Source organism: Paramisgurnus dabryanus, chromosome 10 (genome assembly GCF_030506205.2).
Source record: "Paramisgurnus dabryanus chromosome 10, PD_genome_1.1, whole genome shotgun sequence".
Taxonomy (NCBI): Eukaryota; Metazoa; Chordata; class Actinopteri; order Cypriniformes; family Cobitidae; genus Paramisgurnus; species Paramisgurnus dabryanus.
Genome location: NC_133346.1, coordinates 8,572,708 through 8,589,359, shown reverse-complemented (window position 1 = coordinate 8,589,359; position 16,652 = coordinate 8,572,708). Strand labels below are relative to the sequence as shown.

The 16,652-nt window shown below is 37.9% G+C and overlaps 1 protein-coding gene across 1 annotated transcript; it reads right to left on the bottom strand.

The window, feature by feature from the left end:
• Positions 1-1,276: 1,276 nt before the first annotated feature.
• ripk4 (receptor-interacting serine-threonine kinase 4) lies at positions 1,277-16,227 on the bottom strand. The gene is made up of 8 exons (XM_065260514.2): positions 15,910-16,227; positions 10,776-11,067; positions 9,414-9,562; positions 9,276-9,325; positions 7,488-7,646; positions 6,219-6,331; positions 5,383-5,626; positions 1,277-5,291 (listed from the first exon to the last, which is right to left on the bottom strand). Exons 1-8 carry the CDS (start codon positions 16,089-16,091, stop codon positions 4,021-4,023), a joined length of 2,460 nt encoding a protein of 819 aa, XP_065116586.1. The 5' UTR covers positions 16,092-16,227; the 3' UTR covers positions 1,277-4,020.
• Between the last annotated feature and the right edge of the window lie 425 nt (positions 16,228-16,652).

The window sequence follows — 16,652 nt, the reverse complement described above, 5'->3', positions numbered from 1 at the left end:
TGCATTTATTGTATGCATTATGTTTTGCATATATAACCATAAACTACAACACTGTATTTGACTTCCACAAGGTGGTGCATTGAGATTTTGAGATCATGGGCTGATTCATGCATGTATTCATGTAGGAAGAATGTAATTCATGTTAGATCTTGTACATTACTAATAACAAGTTGTCCTCAAGGAAACACCTGTAGGTTCAAGGCTTGACGATGACATTACTCACCCTGACATCACCCATTTATACTTGTTAACATTTTTTCTTGGAACTGGAACTGATCTTTATCATTCATTTCTGATGTTTACCACTACCATCTGAATTATTTAGCTATATTTTTATGTCTTTAAATTACAATCAAAAGAATCCTGAATCAAGTTTAACATGCATCACTTGATCATTACATTGTCAGACTTTATTATATGCAATAAATGAGAACTAGGCCATGGAGTGACTGCAGATATGAAAAACAATAGCATTCAGTTCTTTCCTGTTTGTAGAGATAGTCAATGATTAACTTTCATTGGATCAAAAGTGCGTTACACATCTCAGACATCTCCTCATACATCAGATAAATTCATCCAAGTGTCTGCTCTCCTATCTGCCGATGATGGTGTTCGTACGTGTTTGTGAGTGTGCACAAGCAGGTTCAAGCCTGCCCCTGTTCTTTAAAACTTCATCATCTTGCAACCCGCGTAACAAGCCCTACCAGTTTTCAAGAAAAGTGGAAGAGGCTCCATATCTTGGCTGGACGTTGTTGTGTTAAAATAACACGGTGGCGTTGGGCGCCGCACACTTAGCAACAGTAAGGCTTTGTATTAGATTTGCAGTTTTTCCTGCTGTCTAGGTTCCACATAAAACTACAGACAAGCCGGTCCCTTCGGATACATGTACATATTTGGAAACGTGGGGTAATTTCCTGTTTACACATGGATCGGCAAACACTTTGTTATTTGTTAGATACGAGTGTCATGGGATTGCATTTATATGAAGGTCACAATTTCAATGCTACAATGAATAAATGCATAATGTATACAACTGTGAAGCAATAGTAAGCAAAACTCACTATTAATAATAATAGTATTACAGTAACAGGATTGAATAAAGGTGAAAAAAAAGAATTTTTTTACTGTTTTATATCAAATCATCCTACATAATGTAAAAAACATTTTGCAAATATAACCTTAAGATCTTTAATAATAAAACAAAGATGCTCCTGATCTCAAAATTAGATTGAGACAAAAAAAATTGATTTGTGCAACAAAGGTCACAGACAACAGATACTTTTAAATACATGGGACGCACTTTAATTTTCCATCAAATATAAAACTGTGCAAATATAAAACTGTGCAAACGCTATTGATAAGTGACAAATATTTTCATCTGTACAAAAGAAGAACAAGGCAGCTTTATCAACTACAGGAGTCAAGCGGGAGGTGTTGGCATTGAATAGCTCAATACTCTGCTACAGAAGATTTAGTTAGTACAGACGCATACACAGATGCAACACAAACACAAAAGCCATTCACAACCCAGAGTTCAATAGTTCTGCGGATCTCTGCAAACAGAGATTTTAAAGATCTCGGCAATTATCGGGCTGTCTGTTTCAGACGTAAAGAGTAATGACAGCTATGCACCCCTTGGCACGAAAAAGGCTCTGCGTAGGGGATTTAAGCAGCGATGAAAAGATAAAGTGGTCTTAGGAATGAGCCAATGGCCCGAACATGAGGGTACATGGGATACAATCCTCCCCTCATAATGTCTACCCACACCTGCGATCCTCCTCGGGGCATGTTCCCATGATACGAGCCAAATAGCTCTATAAAAGCTCACCTCCATTAGTACTATTGACTTAACCATTTAAAGAATATAATTGACCTCACAGTGCTGCTATTTGAGCTGCTGAGATTTGAGCTGCTGTATCATGAGATGAATGAGCTGATAGTATAATGACTGATGTGAACATATTTTAACTTATCTTAACTTTACGATGAAACATTATTTACGGAAGCTGTTTAGTTTATCTGCAAAATGAAACTGGATTTTTAAATAGGCTTTTTGACATAATGCATAAATGTATATAAGTTAGTTAAAAAAGGTCTGTAATTTACAATAATTAAACCTTTCCCCATTTTGTTTTACAGCATAAGCTACACTTATTTTCAACCCAGCATTACAGGTCTAAAAGGGACGAACCCAACCAATTGGGTTGTAATTTAACCTATGCTTGGTTGCTTTAACCCATTGTTGGGTTAAATAAGCATTGTATTGGTTAATTTAACCTAACGGCTGGGTTTGTCCCTTTTTGACCCCATTGTGGGTTGAAAAATAACCCAGCATTATTTAGAGTGCATGTTAAAGGGACACTCCACTTTTTATTAGAAAATATGCTCATTTTTCAGCTCCCCTAAAGTTAAACATTTGCTGCTTACCTTTTTGGAATCAATTCAGCCGATCTCCATGTATGGTGCTAACACTTTTAGCATAGCTTAGCATAATCCATTGAATCTAATTAGACCATTAGCATCGCGCTCAAAAATGACCAGAGTTTTGATATTTTTCCTATTTAAAACTTGACTCTTCTGTAGTTTCATCGTGTACTAAAAGTTCAAATTTTCTCTAGAAAAGTTCCTATAGGAACTATACTCTCATTCCGGCTTAATAATTAGGGACATTGCTGCCGTACCATGGCTGCAGGAGGCGCAATGATTTTACGCAGCGCCCGGAAATAGTCCCCTTGGTAACTTTCAAGTTTTAAATAGGAAAAAAAATCTTTATTTTTAAGCGGAATGCTAATGGTCTAATCAGATTTAATGGATTATGCTAAGCTATGCTAAAAGTGGTACCGCCAGACCTCAGCTGAATTGGTTCCAAAACGGTAAAACTCAAATTTTTTAACTCTAGGGGGGCTGAAAAATGAGCATATTTTCAAAAAAAGTGTCCCTTTAAAGGGATAGTTCATACAAAAATGAAAATTCTGTCATCATTTACTCGCACTCATGTTATTTCAAAACTTTATACATTTCTTTGTTTTGCTAAACACAAAGGAAGATATTTTGTGAGCAATGTTTATAACCAAACGGTTTTTGGGCACCATTGCGTATTTTGCATTCCTACTATGGAAGTCAATGGTGCTTCTGTTTTCTGCTTGCTTACAAATATATTTCTTTGTGTTCAGCAAAACTTTTATAAAAGTATAAAAATATACACAGGTTTGTAACAACTTGAGTAAGTGATGACAGAATATACATTTTTGGCTGAACTACCACTTTAATTTTGCAACCATGTGCGCTTTTAAAACGGAAGTTATTGACTATGCTAGGACTGAGAGTTGTCTCTGTGTGTAATTTGGTACAATAACCATTGGAATTTTTATGTAGCCAATGGTAGAATTGAGAAACCATTTTTAACTAATATAAACCACAGACCTTGTTTTACTTGTATATAAATCTTAGTAAAAGCCTTGGCAAAACACTGTACCGGTTGGTTAACCGCCGAACAGCTCCAAATCTCAATTTTTTGAAGTGCCATTTTGAGAAGTGTTGTATATGAGTGGGGCGGAGAAGGTTTGGCTTGAGGCTACATTAATCATCAATGTACTCTGGTGACAGGTAGAAGAATGAGATTGTGAAATCTGAGACGCGTAACAAAAACAGGAATGGATAAACAATGGCACGAAAACAACAGGGAGTGGACTATGGCAAAGGAAGTACAGGCTCTATCTACAGTAATGATATATATACATGAACGCATTTCCAATCGCAATATAACAGTAGTATTAAGACGGAAAGCCAATGAGAGCTCGAACCCCTGGACAAATATATAATATAAATGTTGCTATTCCAAATGGCCACAACCAAATAATTACAATATGTACAATAAATCCCACCGGATAAGAAGAGTCCCTCTTTTCTAGCATGAATCAGTCAAAAGTAGGAATGTTAACAAGTGGGAGAAAGTGTCTATGAGCATAAAGAGAGAGAGATTCACGAAACGTTCCTATAGTCCGAGGCCAGGATGAGCCTTCAACAAGTGGCCGTTTCGCATAGCGAGTCTACAGGGATCTGTTTGGCATCTTTGCGTTTGGTGCTAGTGAGTTTCAGGATCACCACTTTCCTCGGGGTTAGAGGAACCGGACTTTCGGGCTCGGATTCTGACGTGTGCTCTGGCGTACCCTCTGTGACGGGTTGAGGAGAAAGAGGCGCGTCATCGGCACCGCATTCGAGCAGGGCGCAAATGAGGTCTTTGTGGCCGGCGCGTACGGCAAAGTGAAGCGGCGTGAATCCGTCCTTGTCCGGAGCGTTGGCCAACTCGGGGCGACCCTGCAGAAGCTCTTTGAGGACCTCGCAGTGACCGAACTCGGCAGCCAGGTGACACGGCGTGCGAACAGCGTGGTTCCCGCTCTGAGGGTCGGCGCCCTCCGTCAGAAGCATTTTAACTGTGGCCAGGTGGCCTTTGTGGGCAGCCAGGTGCAAAGCGGTGCAACCGTTTGCTGTTTGGCTGTGGATGTCGGCGCCGTGTTTCACGAGTAACCTGGAAGTGCTGGTGTGGCCGGTGTCTGCAGCTATGTGAAGCGGAGTGTGAAGGCCGTCGGACGTCAGGTGGACGTTAGCGCCGAGCTCGACGAGGATCCGCGCCACTCGATACTGACCCCTCTGTGATGCCAGATGGAGCGGCGTGCGACCGTCTGATGTCTGGCCGTCTGCGTCGGCACCTGCTTGCTTCACCAGGAGCTTCACGATTCCCAGATGCCCTTTCCAGGCAGCAAGGTGCAGCGCCGTCCAATCGTCTTTCCCTTTGACGTGGACGTCCGCACCGCGACTTAGCAAGACCCTGACCACGTTCTCCTGTCCGTGGTGACAGGCGATGTGCGTCGGCGTGCGACCCTGAGCGTCCACCTCGTTGATGGAGGCGCAGCGGTCTAACAGTATACGTGTCAGGGCCTCGTCTCCGTTTTGGGCTGCGAAATGCAAAGGCGTGTACAGGTCCTCATCCTTGGCGTTGACGTTAGTCGTCTTGCGGCTTAGGAGGATCTCAGCCACTCCTTTCAGTCGCTTTTCGGCGGCCAGGTGAAGGGGTGTGGCTCCATTGCCATTTTGCCAATTCGGATTGCAGTTGCTAAGCAACAGAAATTTTACAGCCTCCTCGTTGGCCAGAGACACTGCAAAGTGAAGCAAGTTGCAGGCACCCTCCAACGGCAAGTCGACATCCTGCGGCTGGAGGATCTTCATCAGCTTGGCGATGTCTTCGGTGCGAATAGCATCACAAAGTTTCTTCTTCTGTATTTCACTGGAGTCTGTAATGGAACGGAAACAATTAGGGAAAAAGAGTTTAAGCATTTACCTTCAAATTCCTCTGTATACCCCCATGTGAGCCTTTTTGCTTACCATTGACTGCATTTTCCTTCTCAAAGGACAAAGTAATGGAGCCTTGAGATGAGAAAGCGGAGTCGACGGAGGAGATGCCTGACAATCTCTTGCTGGTATTGTCTTTGCTCTCGAGGGATTCTTCTTTGACGTTGCTGAAACTGCGTGAGAAGCCCGAGTCGATTTGAGTCAGCAGTTCGGAGAGGCTGCAGTCCTTCTCGGGTAACATGGCTGACTTCGGCCTCACTGGCTTTTGGTTGTTGGTCTGCATGAAAAGTAGTTTGTAAGAGAACATTTGAATAGTGGTAAACAATGGGAATACGGTCCTACATTTATTACAGTCGGTCCTCTGGGACTAAATACATTCCTTATAGCAAAAAAAGAAAATCCTGTCATCATTTCCTCAATTGTAAAAATTCTTTTGTTCTGCTAAATACAATGGAAAATATTTTGACCAAACAGTTTTGGAGCACCTAGTATTTTTTGTCCTACTATGGAAGTCAATGGTGCTTCAAAATTGCTTTACAAAAATCTCTCAAAAACAAGATTAATAAAGATCCGAACATTCTTCCTAACATAATCTGTATATGTATATGCATATGCAGAAGGGCTTAAGGTTAACCATGCAGTTTGGCGACATTCTTTGATGCTTCTGGGAAACTGTCTTGGCAGAATATTTATGCTATGTACCAAATACCAAAGAGTTGCTTAAACAAGATTACGAAGGTCTTTAAATGACAAATCTAAATGACTAAATATAGTAACAGGATAACTTCCTTTGTATCCATATGACTAACTATGTGAAGATATCATGAAAAGCGGAAAATGTATAAACATGATGTGCATACTGATGTTACCTGTTCACTGGAGGCTGGGGTAGGGCAGGGCGAACATTCGGCTTCTGAAGAAACTGAAGGCCTCGACTCCTCATGGGGTTTACTGCACAACTCCTCAGCCTCTGATGTGATTTCTAAAGAAGACGGCAATTTTAGAGCAATGGTATTTAATTTGTTCTTTATTTTAAACAAAAAAAGTTAGCTTTTAAAGGGACAGTTCACCCAAAATGAAAATACTGTCATTTACTCACCCTCGTGTTAATCTGTATGAGTTTCTTTAATTTGTTTAAAGGAAAACACCACTGTTTCTCAATATTTTACTATGTTCTTACCTCAACTTAGACTAATTAATACATACCAATCTTTTTTTCAATGCGTGCACTTTTAATCTTTGTACAGCGCCTCGTGAATGTGTTAGCATTTAGCCTAGCCCCATTCATTCCTATAGCTCCAAACAGGGATGAATTTAGAAACCACCAAACACTTCCATGTTTTCCATATTTAAAGACTGTTACGCGAGTAGTTACACCACGAGTAAGTGTGGTGGCACAACATAAAACTTTTGTTTGGAGCCATAGGAATGAATGGGGCTAGGCTAAATGCTAACACATTCAAGAAGCGCTGTACAAAGATTAAAAGTGCATTAATGTATTAATTAGTCTAAGTTGAGGTAAGAACAGTAAAATATTGAAAAACGGTGGTGTTTTCCTTTAATACAACAGAAGATATTTGGATAAATGATGGTAAGTTCACAGTACCCTTTGACTTCCATAGTAATTGTTTTTCCTACTATGGAAGTCAGTGGGTACCATCAACTGTGCGGTTACCATCATTTTTTAACATATATTTTGTGTGTTCAACAGAAGAAGAAAAAATCTAAATAAATGACACTGAATAAATTTGGGTGCACTATTCCTTTATGGAAAATCAAAGAAAAATTATACGTGTGTATGTATGTATGTATGTATATGCAATGCCATAAAATATTAAATATTATAAATATATTAATAATTATTTTATCAATTTATATATTTTACATGTCATAAATATCCAATATTGTAATAAAAAATACTTTCTTAAATACAGAACAAACATATACACTCTTTACAAACGTTACACAGATCATACGGTGTGGCATAACAGGTATTTCACTGAACCGCATCACTTGTGATTTCATTAACCCAGTTATCTGGCATATTCTGTCAATGTGCAGTGCTGGTTTACATTTGTCAGCAGGTCATGTGGTTATTATTACCAATCTGATGACTTATAAAAGTCTAAGACACTCACCTTGAAAACTGGGTCTTTCCTCTGGAGAATGTGCCCAGCACTTCTGCATTAAGGTCAGGAACCCGGAGCAGGCCTGTGGACGACTGCGAGGGATAATCCCCAAATCTGGACGACTTCCCCTTACCACCTTCACCATTATGTGCAGGATGTTGTTTTCCCCTGTGATACATATAGAGCACAAAATTTAAAGAGTTTAAGAGTAAACATTTGAATTAAATGGGGGATTATTCAATTTTTTTTTTTAAAGTTACCCTGCCTATGAAAACATAATGTAGAAATCATATAACCTTGATATCTTTAATATTGACTGATCACCTCAAGATTAAAATCAATGACTGAAATCGAATTTTAAAGGGGACATTTGACAAGACTTTTTTAAGGTGTGAAATAAATCTTTGGTGTCCCCAGAGAATGTATGTGAAGTTTATGCTCAAAATACCCCATAGATAATTTATTATAGCATGTTAAAATTGCCACTTTGTAGGTGTGAGCAAAAATGTGCCATTTTGGGTGTGTCCTTTAAAATGCAAATGAGCTGATCTCTGCACTAAATGGCAGTGCCGTGGTTGGATTAATGGTGCAGTGCAGATTAATGGGTGATATTATCCCCATCTGACATCACAAGGGGAGCATAATTTAAAAGGAGACCTGTTTTTTTACATGCTTGCATAGAAACTAAGTTACTGGGTTGATCTTTTTCACATTTTCTAGCTTGATAGAAGCACTGGGGATCCAGTTATAGCACTTAAACATGAAAAAAGTCAGATTTTCATCATATGTTCCCTTTAAATCTAATCTTGATAATAAAATTGAGAATTTAGCCTGGAATACACAGATAGGGTCATAAATGTTTTAACCCCCCCCCCCACATTTTTTGTAAATAAGCATAAATTAAAAGGCATTTTAGTAGCTATAAAAACTTTAAATAATAATTTTATGCATTATAGTAATGGTGTAATTAAATGTAATAAAAAATGTGTTCCTCCAAAATCTCATTTAGTTTTAGGCTTTGATTGTTTGATGCATGTACAATGGATACCCGGGCATGTCCTCGGCATGTTTTACAAGACTAACCCGATAAATGTCAAAAAGAAAAGAAGGATTGTGAAGATATTTTCAGAAGACCGGGAAAAAAAAATTCAAAACACCTTTTTGTTTTCCAGGGCATTTTATGACACTTAGTCAAAAAGCAAACAGAAGCGCCTACAGTTTAATATCCTGTTATTTTAACCCTCATTGTGCATAAAGACATTGATTTCTTTATTTCTGGTTTGAGAAGGATTGTCTGCCAGCCAACAGATTTTATTCCTGTTTGCCAAAAACAACAGCCCTCTACAGTACCTCATGATGAAAAACCTGTTTTTTCATTCTTTCACATTGCGTTCCTATAACTGCTGGTTACTAAAAAGCATTTCATTTGCCCTTGTTGATTTACCAGGAAATCATTGGCGGTAAACACGTCTCCCAAAAACACACACCTCCACTGGGTACTTAAGTAAGACTGTAATCTCCCTAATGACTGAATTATTTTGAAACCGAATGCCAATAAACCAAAGCTTTTGGGATTTGAGGACTAAATATAGATGATTACCAAAGAAGGGTTTTTGAAGAGTCAATACGATGAACATATGTAACCCTGCCTGTCATTTTTTGTGATTGACTGTTTTCCACATAAAATCCTTCTAAGAAAATATAACCTTGAATATTGGACGAGTAAGATCATTGGCTTGGATTTCATAGACAGAGTCACACTATACATTCGCAATTTGATTTTACTTTCTGTCTTACCTTGATACGGCTTCTTCTGTGTAAGAATTCCCCAGATAACAATGGAAAAACTAAAGAACAATAAACATCTGTTAGATCATTTGTATTTTTATTAAAAATCATTTCATATATCATACAGTATTCCCAAAAATGTCTAACCTGTACACATCATGTTTGGTGTCAGATATTCGATCTTTCTCAGTGATTCGTTCTGGAGGGAGATATGCAATCGTCCCACAGAAACCATCACGGCTTATATCGTCATTTCTGGAAAAGCCATTCCACCTTGCCAACCCAAAGTCAGAAATCTAAAATGGGAGAACGAGAAAGAAAATAATAAGTTTTTTCAAGTCGTTAAATGTCACCAGATATTTTAAGGGTGTTACTTTAAAAAGCAAGTGGATTTTTCCAGGAGGGCATGGTAGAGGCGGCCGTGCCCTACAGGTTGTCTATTAGTTAGGGAAGCCCTAATGTTTCTGTAAATGCCTGCACGCATGTGTAGGTGTGTGTATGTGTGTGTGTCAGCTCTTCATTAACACTGCCTAGCTTTAGCTTGTTCAGACTCGCCCGGGCTATGTGTTTACATCCAGCCCTTTCAATCCAGCACGACGATTCCCACCCATCCCTCGTGACACCTGCTTACTCATCCATGGGAAGGCTGGATATAAAACAGGATAATGCATGGGAAAGCTTTTGGACCCTCAGGGATTTTTCTGGAAAAGTATGTAGGGGGACAGTGAAAAGAAAATGGTGGGGTGCGTCCATCTCCCTGTGGCTTCTGTAATCCTTACCAAATTTTCTGCACAAACGATCTGACACCACAGAGCTTTAAACTGTTGTTCGGTCGTCAGCGCTGGATTAAGATAAAATTCATCACGTCGACAGGGTGCTTAGGTGAACGTGAAAAGCGTAATCAGGATCAGAAATAGTTTATCTTTTTAGTCCTGGCTCGATCTCTGTGCTATACATCTACCTTTTACGTACACCCTTATTAAAGGCGTAGTTCACCCAAAAATACAAATTTGGAAAATTATTTACTCATCCTCAAGTTGTATATAAATTTGAAGATATTTGAAAAATGTAACGAAACAGATCTGGGGGACCAATGACTTCCATAGTGGGATTTTTTTCTACAATGGAAGTCAATGGTGCCCCAGATCTGCTTGGTTACAATTTTTTTACATTTTTGTTGAACAGAACAAAAAAACTGATACAGATTTGGAACAACTTAAGGATGTGTAATAGGTAATTTTTGGGTGACCTATCCCTTTAAGATTATGTTTCTGTATAGTGACTGGTAGAGCAATGCAGGCTCGAAGTCTTGCACTGTAGGTTGCCATATGCATACATTTAAAGTAAATTCAAGTTTTTAATAAATTCATCTTTCTTTTACGAACTTTCAATATGCTATAAGAGTCAGATAATAATGCCTGTATCTAATAAATCATTTTTCAGGGCTGAGATGAAATCTATTGAGGAGTCAAACCCCATCTATACAAGAAGTGTCTCGCTCCATCTCACCTTGACGTGGTAATGTGCGTCCAGCAGAATGTTGGCAGGTTTCAGGTCAAGATGAAGAAGTGGTGGGTTCATGCAATGCAAGAAGTTCATCCCCACCGCCGTCTCGTGGATGATTCGGAAACGCAGCTCCCAGGGCAAAGGCTCACAGGCCAGGAGCGTTTCGAGAGAGCCCGTCTCCATGTACTCCATCACCAGTCCCTGCGGGTCGCTGCAGATGCCGTATACAGGAAGAATGTAGCGAAACTTAGCCGCCTCCATCTTCTTCGCCTCCTCCAACAGTTCTGCACGCTCCCTGAAAAAGCAAAAATGATCAGACAATTTGATATTTTGGTAAATGCAGGTTAAATATTCTCAGCGTGTTAAATATTATCTCGTTAGGATAATCAAATGTCCTTGCTAACTTTAAAGTGTGCTGGATTTTCTGAACCTGTAAAAAGTCTTAAACAGCTGTAGCCAATCATTTTTATGAGGAATTAAAAATATTCCTTAATTATGAAAAAATGTTAATGACGACACACCCTGTTATTAAAAAAGATCATAGAGAAATCACATCGAGAGACTTAAAAAAAAGATAAGGGAAGGTAATAAAACCTGTTGGACCCGAGCGAATCAACATTATTGTCCGGAAGCCTGTAATGTAAAATGTCACAATGCGTTTACCCGGAGGTCAAATGCCCTGTTTGACATTACAGCTGGTACACATTTGAAGTAGCTTTCGAACTCACACAAATAGCTTTTATGAGCTTGGCACAACCTAATAACTACGTTTACCTGACATCATTTCTCTTTTTATTGCATGTCAATCTTCACCAATGATTGACGTAGACTGCTATTTTGTTCTCTATGATCATATACAATTCATTTTATTAGTTATAAGTCAAAAGTCAGGCCACACGTTTAAACTGAGCTAAAATTCTAGATAATTAAGCGACAATTTATTAGAAAATAAACTTTTCACAAACAGAAGATAAAAAAACAACATTTAGCAGAACATAAGTGAGTGATTTCAAAGACTGAAAGTGGATGTGGATCAGGGACAGCATTTACTTTCATTGTACATTGTCAGAAATAAAGGTACAGAGCTGTCACTGGGACGGTACACTTAAAAAAGATCCTAATATATCACTTATAGATACGGTTATGTACCTTTGAAGTACCAAAATGTATCTGTGAAGTACCGTTGAGGAACTAATATGCACCCTTTAGGTACTTTTGAAATGGTACCACCTTAATGACAGCTTTTCTACCTTTTATTCCTAATAAGAGTGAATGAACGAGAATGTTCTGCTAGATAATCCATTTCATCAAAGTCAAAAGGTTTTGAAACAATATGACTCAAGATGACTCTTAAGGTGAAGTAACCACTTATCTAAAAAAAACTGCGATGTCACAGTAAGTCAGCATCTTCCTTTATTGTTTCCTTAAAATTCAGACAAGTATATGCCAGTTTAATGAGTAAATAAACTTAAATTAAAATTAAAGATCCAATCTGTAACTTTTGCCTCTATGTCACCATCTGTTTAAAACATACAACTGTAGGAAACTCTACATACTTATAAACCTGAACCGAAGTGAACTTCCTGTTTATTTATTTATCGGTCTGGCTAGTTGCTAAACGGATCTCTGAAACGAATACCTCGTCGACAATAAAATGTTTTGGTTTGCTAAAGACGAGGGGAGACGATGAGCATGGATCACAGCTGTGTGGAGAGGTTTGACAGCCAGGCAAGAATTCAATGACCTGTAGTTAACATTGTATACATTCATTTGACACAGTAACGTTAGCTCAGTGTAATAGTTGATACGCTTTCACTATGATATAAATATGAATGACGGTAATTGTCATTTATTTAACTTTTCAGAAATAAACTACTGTAAAATGACACTTTTGTTATTAATTCTATATGAAAGTATACCGGAAGTTGCGTTTAGTCCAAAAATAGCTGTTTATGTTGTCTATCAATGGTTTTATCGGACGCACGCACGTTGTCGCGGTTATGCGCCTGGCTTGAATTTAACTGCTGGTCTGTGTTTGTTTAATGGAGTGACTAGTGGCTAAACTGACCTCTAGAACAATTATCTTTTCGAAAATAATTTTTTTTTGGTTTGGCAGTCGTTCTGTAGTTAACATTGTATACATTTATTTTATATAGTAACGTTAGCTCAGTGTAGCAGCCAGGTGATATACTTTAGCTATGATTTGGTAAGATAATTTACTTGTTATCTACAGTATTTTGCTTGTTATCAAAAATAATCTACCCATACGGCAAATTTTTTTTTAAATGATCTGGCTAAAAATGTGTTTTAAATATATGCTAAATACATTTTGTAAGAAGTAAAGCTTAATTAAATATATATTTTTCATTCTAAAATATATTTTTTTAACCTTCATATATTAACATACATTTTGAAATGTATTTCAGGAGCAAAAAATTAATTTCTAATTCTACAACCCATAGGGCAAAAATATATTTTTTCCTTCACAAAATATAACATTTTGTAAAGTATGTGTAAAATATAACATCTTATAAAGTGTATATGTTTCAGTTGAAAGTATATTTATAATATATGATATATACACATTTGAAGTGGATTAAACCTTTCATAAAAGTTTTCTTTGTGTTTTGAACAATACCCATTTTTGTCTTTGGACAACTTTGATGAACCTTTTCGATCCATATAATATACCTGATGATATATTACAGATTTGTAACATAAAATATATATATATAAAATATATATAAATATATGTATATATGTATATGTGTGTGTGTGTGTGTGTGTGTGTGTGTGTGTGTGTGTGTGTGTGTGTGTGTGTGTGTGTGTGTGTGTGTGTGTGTGTGTGTGTGTGTGTGTGTGTGTGTGTGTGTGTGTGTGTGTGTGTGTGTGTGTGTGTGTGTGTGTGTGTGTGTGTGCGCGTGTGTGTGAAAAATAAATTTTTGTAAACTTTTCAAAATATATTATTTCAGCAAATTTTTTGTATGTATTTAAATATATTTTAAAAAAATGTAAATATATAAAAAAAACCTATTTTAAAATATATTTTAAAAATATTTAAAAATATATTAAAAAATATTTTTAAATACATTTAAAAATATATATTTTTTGCCGTATGGATGCTGTTATTAATTCTTTGTGGAAGTCTAAGTTTGTGTGACGAAAGCTATTTGTTTATTGTTGTTGTTGCTGAAACCATCTATATTTAGGTGTATTGAAAAACAACAAATTTTTCCCTGCGAAATCAGATATGACAGCTCAACAATCATTATTATAAGCTTAGCGCTGTGAATTGAGGTAAGGAGAAGGTGATTGTTTATACTTTTTCAATACCTGATTTTTGTTTATTTTTAAGCATAAAAGTTACAGATTGCACCTTTAATCATAATACAACAAGTTTAATGTTTTCTTCTCAGTACTGATGAACTAGTAAGCCAGTGCTTGTTACAAAACTAGCTCTGGAAGAAAACACTCACAGCAATACAACTTCATCAGGCTATTTGATGCAAACATTAATGGTATATAAATCTGAAATCAGTGGAAGAAAAATTAACAGGTAGCGCAGAGGTGGATGCTAATGTTTCTTGTACCCTTACCCTGTTCTGCCACCCTTTTCAGCTAAACAAAAGCAGTTCTTTCTTAAAAAAAAATGTTCCAACTCGACCGGTTCGGCAACTTTACAAAAGCAGAGTCCTGATAATGGCGGGCAGACAAAGTGTGCATTTAAACTTCTGCCCTGTTTAGATGGGGGAGGCCAATTAGAATTCTTGTACCTTGCAGATCACAGGTGCTGATAACCCATGTTGCGGGTCACACAGAGTATTTCTATTAGAACCCCCTTCACCCTTGTTCGGCGACGTGAGTGACATCCTTACACATCATTCAAAAGCTTGTTTTGCAAGAGGATGTGCAAGGTTACTGCAATATGTCACGCCTGAAAGCGCCTTTAGCAAAATCTGATCAAAGCATCAGTCAGCGTTAATGGTCTGTTTGCACGTCCCATTGTCACAATATTTCCTATGAAGAAGTTTAATGACCTCAACAGTGTCTGTTCTCTGATAACACGGGTAGAATCAGTGCCTCTTCTGTATAAAGTACAAACATGTATGTCTATCGGGCCAGAAGTGCATATCAATACAATTACACTAAACCCTCGGACTTGCATTCAACTAATTCATAAACACTGTATGGCAGTCAATTTATTGCACAATATTATTTCTCTGCCTTGCAACTATTCCTAATATCAACAGACCCACATACAGTAAGTGTCATTCATTGGGCAGATGCTTTATCCAAAGCGACTCTCCATTTAAGATATACTTTTATCAATGCATGTGTCCCCTGAGAATCAAATCCACAACCTTTCAACATGCAAACTAAGGCACAGCTCTACCATTGAGCTACAGGAACAGGATACACAAAAACCTCCAAAATTACAACATGCACGCATTGAACCCAAATAAAGTCATTCGCCATATCAGATTGAGTATTCACTGTCATGCCAAAGTTATTCATTAGCAATTTAAGACTAAAGTAAAGGTCGCCATCACGGAAATTAAGGTAAATGCCATCTTAATGTTGAGTGTGGGATGATATAGCTTTGTAAATATGCGTGTGAATGCAACACCTGTGTGGATTGCAAGAACTGTGTGTATTGAAAGTTCCTTGGAAACAAAGCTCCTACAGCCACTCCTTGTCATGTTACAACACAGATAAAGTTGAAAGTAACTTTATTCAGACAGGGTGTTACATATTCATAGTGATTTACTGTGTATGTGTATGTGGTGGGGGGTGGTATTACTTATAGCTGTAGGCAATACATTGTAAGCAGTTTCTTGGGGAAGAAACACATTGAGGTCCGGGGCTTTTTGCATGCAACTAAAACAAATGACATGAACAGAATACAGATGCATTTATAGCATAGAGGACGTCATTAATATCAATACTGTGAACTTTTTTCAAAGCCCAAAATACACAGACTTTTGACCTCAAGTAAACAATTCACATAATGTATCAGGGTCCATAGTGCATAAACAAACCCAACTTGTCCTTCAGACGATTTTGAAACACACACAAACACATCATACACTCCTCTTAAAAGCCATAAAAGTAAAAAAAGTAAATTAATCATACTTACTTATCATCAGAATGAAGACTGGGAGGGCACTTGATAGCCAGCCATGTTTGCCACTGCATATGTCGTACTTTGTACACCTGTCCGAAGCCGCCGGAGCCAATCTTTTCCCAACTCCCAAACTCAGAAGCGTCGAAAGTTTTCAGCAGCCCCATATTCCCTGGGGAGTTCTCTGGGACATCCATTTTAAAAGCTGTTAAATAAATCCTATGCAATTCGAATCCTCTTCTAAACTTGACTTTTTCATATAAAAAAAAGGTTGTCTGTCAAAGACCAGAGGGTTGTGATCTGTTCCTTGTTTTTTTCCTGTCTGTTCAGACCGAGTCTGTCTGGCCCTACCCTCTGTTCAGGTGAAGAGAAGGAGGAGCCTAATGACATCATTTCCTGAGCCACAGAGTTGCAAGACAAAGTTGCCCAATCTATGACACACACATGTCCTAAAAGCTTGTGGTGGCACCACTAAAGACACAAAATGCCAACATTTCAGATTAGGTTTAGACACTTTTTGAACTTGTACATACTGTGAATTTTACATTACATCTAAGAAAAGTTACTTCTCAGCTTTCTTTTTAAAAAAATCCAGGGGTTGTGTTGCACACTGTCATCCAAGCTCAAGGAATGCTGCTTATCACCTTTATAACCCTAGATCTTAAGGATGAACCCCTGTAGCATCTAAACCCCTATAGAAATGTACAGGACATACTCTGGGGTGACCTAACAATGGCCTGGTTATGTGATATACAGCT